General features: G+C 47.9%; 1 protein-coding gene across 1 annotated transcript; it reads right to left on the reverse strand.

Annotated features, from left to right (window-relative positions):
* Positions 1-79: 79 nt before the first annotated feature.
* Positions 80-4,261, reverse strand: TGAM01_v205472 (hypothetical protein; the record flags this gene model as incomplete). Its single annotated transcript, XM_018802787.2, has 8 exons — positions 80-267; positions 330-603; positions 666-722; positions 778-999; positions 1,051-1,268; positions 1,328-1,828; positions 2,644-3,989; positions 4,047-4,261. 8 exons carry the CDS (start codon positions 4,259-4,261, stop codon positions 80-82), a joined length of 3,021 nt encoding a protein of 1,006 aa, XP_018663904.2.
* Between the last annotated feature and the right edge of the window lie 2,248 nt (positions 4,262-6,509).

A 6,509-nucleotide genomic window follows, 5' to 3' on the forward strand; every position in this document is an offset into this window, starting at 1 on the left:
ATCCGCCATAAGAATAGTAGAGTGATAACGCCAGCGCCAAGGCATAAATTCCCAAATATGATCCCAATAAAGAAAACGCTTAAACGTTCTTGTTGAATCTAAGCCTCCAAGCCTCCTTGTTCGCGAGATCGTTGTACGAAAAAATATCCTCGTCCGGTGCTATTGTCGAATTAGCTCTGACAGGCATCTTTTTGTTAGATGTAAAAGCTGTGTGCAAATCGCGTCCGTATTGCTTCGCAATAGACACTCCAAATCCAGCAACCTCTCCTGCGTAGTTTTTCATCGTAAGCATTCTCCAATAGTTTTAATTTTTAGAATATGCCACTTACCCAAACTGACGAGCATGAGGTTTCTCGTTGCAGAAGGAGGCAGTCCATATGATCCGACAACCAAAGAGGTGAGAGGACAGAATATATAAGGCCACCAAGAACCCAAACCGAGGCTATTGTAGATGGAAGTTCGAAGGGTAGTTGCCGATGAAGAAGCTGAATCCAAGATATCTATTAGATTCGAAGCTGTCTGCTGGGCATGAACCAGTCGTTCTTGATGGCCTTCATGCTGAACCAGTAGAGAATCGGCCAATCCTTCAAGCCTCTTCATATTCTGCCAATTCTTGTCAGCTATCCCTCATTAATTGCCAACTTGAACAACGCTGCTCAACTTACTGTCTCTATTTTCTCTTGCCTCAATGCAACAGCTGCCGCTATGGATTGTGAAACTTCCTACCCAATTGCGGTCAGTGAATACATGTTAGATAGGGAAAGAAAGATGCCTTACAATTTCTCTATGTAAAGATGTTGATGAGGTCACTGCTGCAGCGAGTGCAGATAGGATAATATCCACTTCGGTGGTAATTCGCTGCGTGGCCTCTTGTAAAGCAGACTCGTGTGAAGATACCAGGTCATGGTTCTGCGTTTGTGTCGCGTCGACTAACATTGCGAGTAGTATCTGTAAGTTTCTGGCGTCTTCGAGTCCGTGGTTGATAAAATCCGTCGACCGCTACCTATGCTGTTAGTGACCTGAGTCTAATATTGCTTGCGAAAAATATACCTGAACTTTTTGAACAATCTGTTCTCTGAAAAACGTATCAAGTTCAGTAAAGCCATTTTTCAAGTCATTCATCTGGGGCTTGAGGTTGGCCGTGGCAGTTTCGACTTCTTGAAACATTTGATTGAGTGATCGAAATCGCTCCCCCATCTCTTCTTCGAGTTGGGTAGTCAGCCTCGCGAGGATGTCAACTAGTCTTTGGTGAACCCGGACATTTTGATCTAAAACCGGATTAGCCAACACTTCTTTCTTACTCAATAGGCTGCTCGTATATATCTACCCTTTTCATTGTCTGCACGAGCGGCCTCACAAAATCGTAATGTTTTATGGTGATAGCTCACCCAGGTGTTCCATGCCGAATCTGACTGTGCCAGGCCTTCGAGGCAGTCATCAATCTCCGCTGTCGTTACATGCAGCTGTGGCTTAGTCTGTGGAGCGATTCGTGCGAGAGTTGACTCTTGAAACTTGGAACAAACAGGCGGAATAGCGAAGCTACCTCTTTCTAGGTCACATATAGCTAAGCTTGCGGCATATGAGTCCACAAAGTCGCGAGCAGCTCTTCCACTATCAGTCAAGATTGTTTCATCATCTCGTCCGTCGAGTAACTGGCAGTTGTTGACCAATAGACGAGCTGCAATACGGTGGCATAGAGGCTCTGATTCTAATTCTTGCAGCTCATCGAGCGCCATAGAATACATTGCAGGCAATTTTGAGGATTCGAAGCCAGGAGTGCTAGCTGAATGCTCTCTAGAGGACGATGGGCCTATAGAACTGCCGTGTCCTAGACCCAGGTTAGCGACGCTTTGCATAAACAGAGGCAGGTACAACTCGCTATTAACCCTCTTACTACCACCCCATGAAAAACCTTGCACTCCATGAGAAAGAATTAGAGCGATATGGAAACTCCAAAGAACAAACGCCAGAGCTGGTGCCATCTTTCACCGGCCAGCAACGGAGCCGACTGTGTCTCGCAGACGATGGTCTATAAACGCAAAAAGCGCCGCGAACCGAAATAATTGAAGCCTTAGGTCCAATCACAGATAGAATCCTCGCTCGAGATGGGCCTTATTATAAGTGTGAAGTTGTGGGAAGAATGCTAGGAAGTAGTTCGCATGAGAAGTTTTCGGCGATATATGCGGTGATAAGTCCCGTGGGCTGCAGATGGCCCGTATTGTTTGTGCATGGATGCCGATTATTTTTCTCTCAATTGGTTCTGTTTGCGTGTTTGACAACTCTGGTTTTCTACGCAAATCATGGTGGGAATAAGGAGAAGGCAGATGGACGTGGAAAATTCTGGCAATGGTGATTCATCGAGCTCGTGATTGCCGCTTTTCGACCTCGCCAGTTGTACCTGCTGCATGCAAACGGGTGCACAACGGGCCGCCGCTTCCATTCCTTCATTTGCATAACCTCATTAGTAGCGTTATAGGCAATGATTGTGAGTAAGAGGTGCAGCTCCTTAAACTTTACAATATTATTTCATCACCAGCGTTCACGTCAACATCTTGAACGCTGAACAAAACTCGGTCTCACCAGCCATGAACCTACTTGGCCATTTACTCAGTCACTACATCACTATTCTGAGCCGATTCAAACTCTCAGCTTCCTCTGCCCTTGGTTTGACGATGACCTCAGGGAAATATTTCGGCTCCAAAATATGAACAGGCATCACCCGATCATTCTTCTTGGGAACAGAAATGCTACCGCCCCCAGGTGCGACCAAATCGACTGCATGGATGATCATGGCTGCAAACATGAGAATCTCGTTGGTCGCAAAGTCACGGCCAGGGCACAATGTCTTGCCACCACCAAATCCACGAAATGCCGCGGGATGAAACCCATCACTCCTGCTCTTTTCTTTTAGAAACCTGCCTGGGTTAAACTCTTCAGCATCTTGGCCCCATATCGACCTGTTAGCATGGATAACGCCCCCAGAGATCTGCACAACAGCACCCTTTTTCAAGAAGTATCGATCAGCCAGCATCGTGTCCTCCTTGATCATGCGGACAGAGAAATTCTCCGATCCGATGCGCAGGCTTTCCCTATAAACAGCAACGAGCGTTGGACATGTTTCTTTAACCACTCCAATGCTCAGCGAGTCCGGACCTGTGCGTTGGCTACTGAGCTCCAACGCCTGGCGGATCTCCTGGCGCGTCTCGGCGAGAAGCTTTGCATCCGCAAATATTCGTAATATTGACCAGAACGTTGTGGTTGTCGTATTTACGATACCAGCAAAAAGAAAAGACAGGGCTGAACGAGCCGTCATGTCTGTGCTCATGCCATATTCTTTTTCTATTCGGGCTCTACCCCTTGCAATTAACGATGCTGAATCCAGATGGCCAGCTTCCAAATACCTGCAGAACGCAGCAGACAGCTTCTCTCGGCCGCTATACGCTTTGGGTGCTATGACGGATGGCAATATTCCGATAAGCAACCCAGCAAGTCCGTGATCAAATGCCCAAAAAGCATGCTCCAAGTCGGGGTCCTCGGCAATGGGATTATGGGGTCCAAAGAGATATTTCGCCGTACCAACGGTTACCATGTGCCGAGTCCAGACCAAAATATCAATAGGCTGAGGGGCATCAGCAGCCTTGTCAAGGGAGCCAATTCTTTCACGTAGCTGGAGACAGAGTTCCTGCGCAGCTTCACAGCTCAGCTTATTTACATATTCACCCGGTCCAAGGGAGGTATACACCCAGTCATGGATGTCAGCAAAGAATCCGCGTGGCTCGCCCGGTTCTGGATCCAGGTTTGTGCCAATTACATTATAGGTCCTCTCGTCAAGCCCAAGCACCCGCTGGGTTATCTCTGGCAGCAGAGGTGACATGGATAATGTCTTGGTATTGCGCTGAACGCTAGCGGCCAATGACGGCTCCGTCACGACATAAATTCGAGATCCCGGCACAGGCAAAGTCAGGATGGGCTCTTCGGGGTAAGACAATCTAGCAGATATTAGCCCAATGTCTCACATCTCCTGAGAGTCTAGATTCAATTCTAACCCAAGCTGTTTGATATATCGGCCACCATGCAGCGCCATGCCCATCAAATGGCCTATGAGAGGAACCCATGGCTGGATAACTATTGGCTCGCTTGGATGCAGCTTTTTCCCCGACGTGTAGCGGAGGATGAAGGCCAGAGACAGAAAGCCAGCGGTAACAGTGGCGATAGTGCCTAAACTGATGGGCCACGGCTCAGTATCAAACAGCGCCATCATTTATACCAACGCTGGGCTGGTCTGTGCAGATTATCCGATCAGGAGACGCTGATGATCAAAGAAACCAGCGATCAATGGAGTAGATGAATACATCTGGTGTTTCTTTCAGATGATGATTTGTTTGTATATCTGCACTTCATCTTGGAGTTGATGGACGTTGCAGTCGAAACAAGGCGGGGTTGCATCTTACGGGAGTGTTACGGAATCGGATACCCAGTCTATATAATTGGCTAGCTGCCAATTCCTACAGGCTGCCCCGACGGGACGTTTCCTCGCTAGTAATGGCTTCGCCGAGCATACAGACCTGATCTCTATGATTGGTTCCCCGAAGCATTTGACAAGATGTGCTGATGAACAACCTCCAGCGCTTGTGGAAGAAGAAAGCTTACGGTTGTCCTAGAGAAGAAACTCACCGGGAGGGGTTCTGTTCATCCTTGATGACTAACTTGAGGTTTCTAAGCGGTAGCAGGATTCGATTCCTTCATTCAACAAGCCAATGTTCCATCTGGAGAAATATCACACCACGATCCCTGTATTCTCTATACGCCGTATCCGGTATGAAAGCGAGTATGACTGGTCATTGTGATGAGTGGGGGTGGGATATGGCTCAAATTAATAGAAGTGGAGGTGAGGCGAGGCCCTGATGGTAATAGTCTCCGCGGCATGCCTGTAAACCCTGCCTCACCGAAGTTCTCTCTTTTCTCCGCTTTTGCATTTCTTCTTTTTCTCTCTCACATGCGCTCTTCCTTGGGAGGCGTAGAGGGTACTATTCTTTTCCCTCGGGTCTTCAGAAGCTCTATTCAGCGTGCGACATGTGCCGTTAGGAGGTAGGGGGTCGCTTAAGGGCAATGAGCACAAACCCCTGAACCATTCTATGAAGCAGCAACGAAGCCCTATCAAATCATGAACGTCACGATCACGATCACGATCACGAGAGCATTTTGCGGCGAGAGAAGAAGCAATCTAGGCTTTGACCTGCCGAGATGAGAAGAGGACACGTGAAGGGAAAACAAAGAACGACCAAAAACAGAAAATCAATTCCATGACTATTCCCGACCGCCTCTCCCTAGCGTACAAACGAGAACAAGCTTGATTGCTAGTGCGGAAGCTCAACATCTCCCCACTACTGCTGGATAAACTCGGAGCTGAGGCCATATTGCTCCGGCCCGGTGTGGACGGCCACAACGCCGGGACGGAGCCGGATTTTCGGAGGGAAATGTGTACACAGGTGGATAAGCAGTGGTCTTGTGGCCACGTCGGCTACTTTCAGATCCGGTGGTGTGAGCGGTTGTTCAAGGGGTGCAAGGGGACGTCAGCTGCTCACGATATCATCTATCAACTCGAGGAATGCAGCGACTGTCTCCGGCGCAAAAGTCTCCCCAAGCCATTTACCTCCAAATAAGCTGTCTTCATAACAGTTGACGGCTCTGGTTGGCTGGCTGGCTGGCTCCTCCTCGGTGTAGTAACGAGGAGCCAGAAGCCAATTTCAAAAAAAACCCCCAGAAAAAAAATTGATGTTGTCTCAGCCTGACTACGTCTATCGGCTGCCACAGATCGGAGATTTGGGCAAATTTGAGAAGTCGACTTGCATACCGGCATCAGCATAGTTCAAACTGCAAGCGATGGAAGAATGATGATTTTTTACAGCTATTTTTTCGGAGTTCGAGAGCGATAGAGATGTCTTTGAGGAATTCAGCAATACCAGCCCTCGTCTTGAAAAGGGCAATATACAAAACTGTTGCCATATTAGGCACCACATAAACTACTTGTTCATAGCGTTGACTTATTATAGAACCATAATTCAGACTGTTCTACATAGAAGCCGGGCAAAGTCACGATTCATCCAGCTCAGCAGCTCCAAACCCAAGCTAAGGAAGAGCTAGACTTGGTGCAACGCCCGCGAATGAGATCTGGATATCTGGCAGATGGGCCGTTGAAGTTATCTGACAGCTCAATGCAGCAGACTGTGAAAAAATTGCAGTAATAGTGCCGGGCTTGGCCTTTTCAAGAAAATTCCGTGGCACTTTATGGAGAACGTTCATGGTCCTTGTCTCGGCCATCAACTTTGATATTCTCCCCTGAAAGATGGACTTGGCATAGGAGGTGATTTCCCTTGGATGTGAAACAAATCAGATACTAACAGACCAAATGGTTGTCCAGAGAGAAAGCATCTGGGCATGGGTGTCAATGCAGTGTTGATGGTATATTCGGCGCTGATATCCTGAGGCTTCGACAAGATAGGCATCAA

The sequence above is a fragment of the Trichoderma gamsii genome, assembly GCF_001481775.2.
Source record: "Trichoderma gamsii strain T6085 chromosome Unknown Scaffold_17.2, whole genome shotgun sequence".
NCBI lineage: Eukaryota > Fungi > Ascomycota > Sordariomycetes > Hypocreales > Hypocreaceae > Trichoderma > Trichoderma gamsii.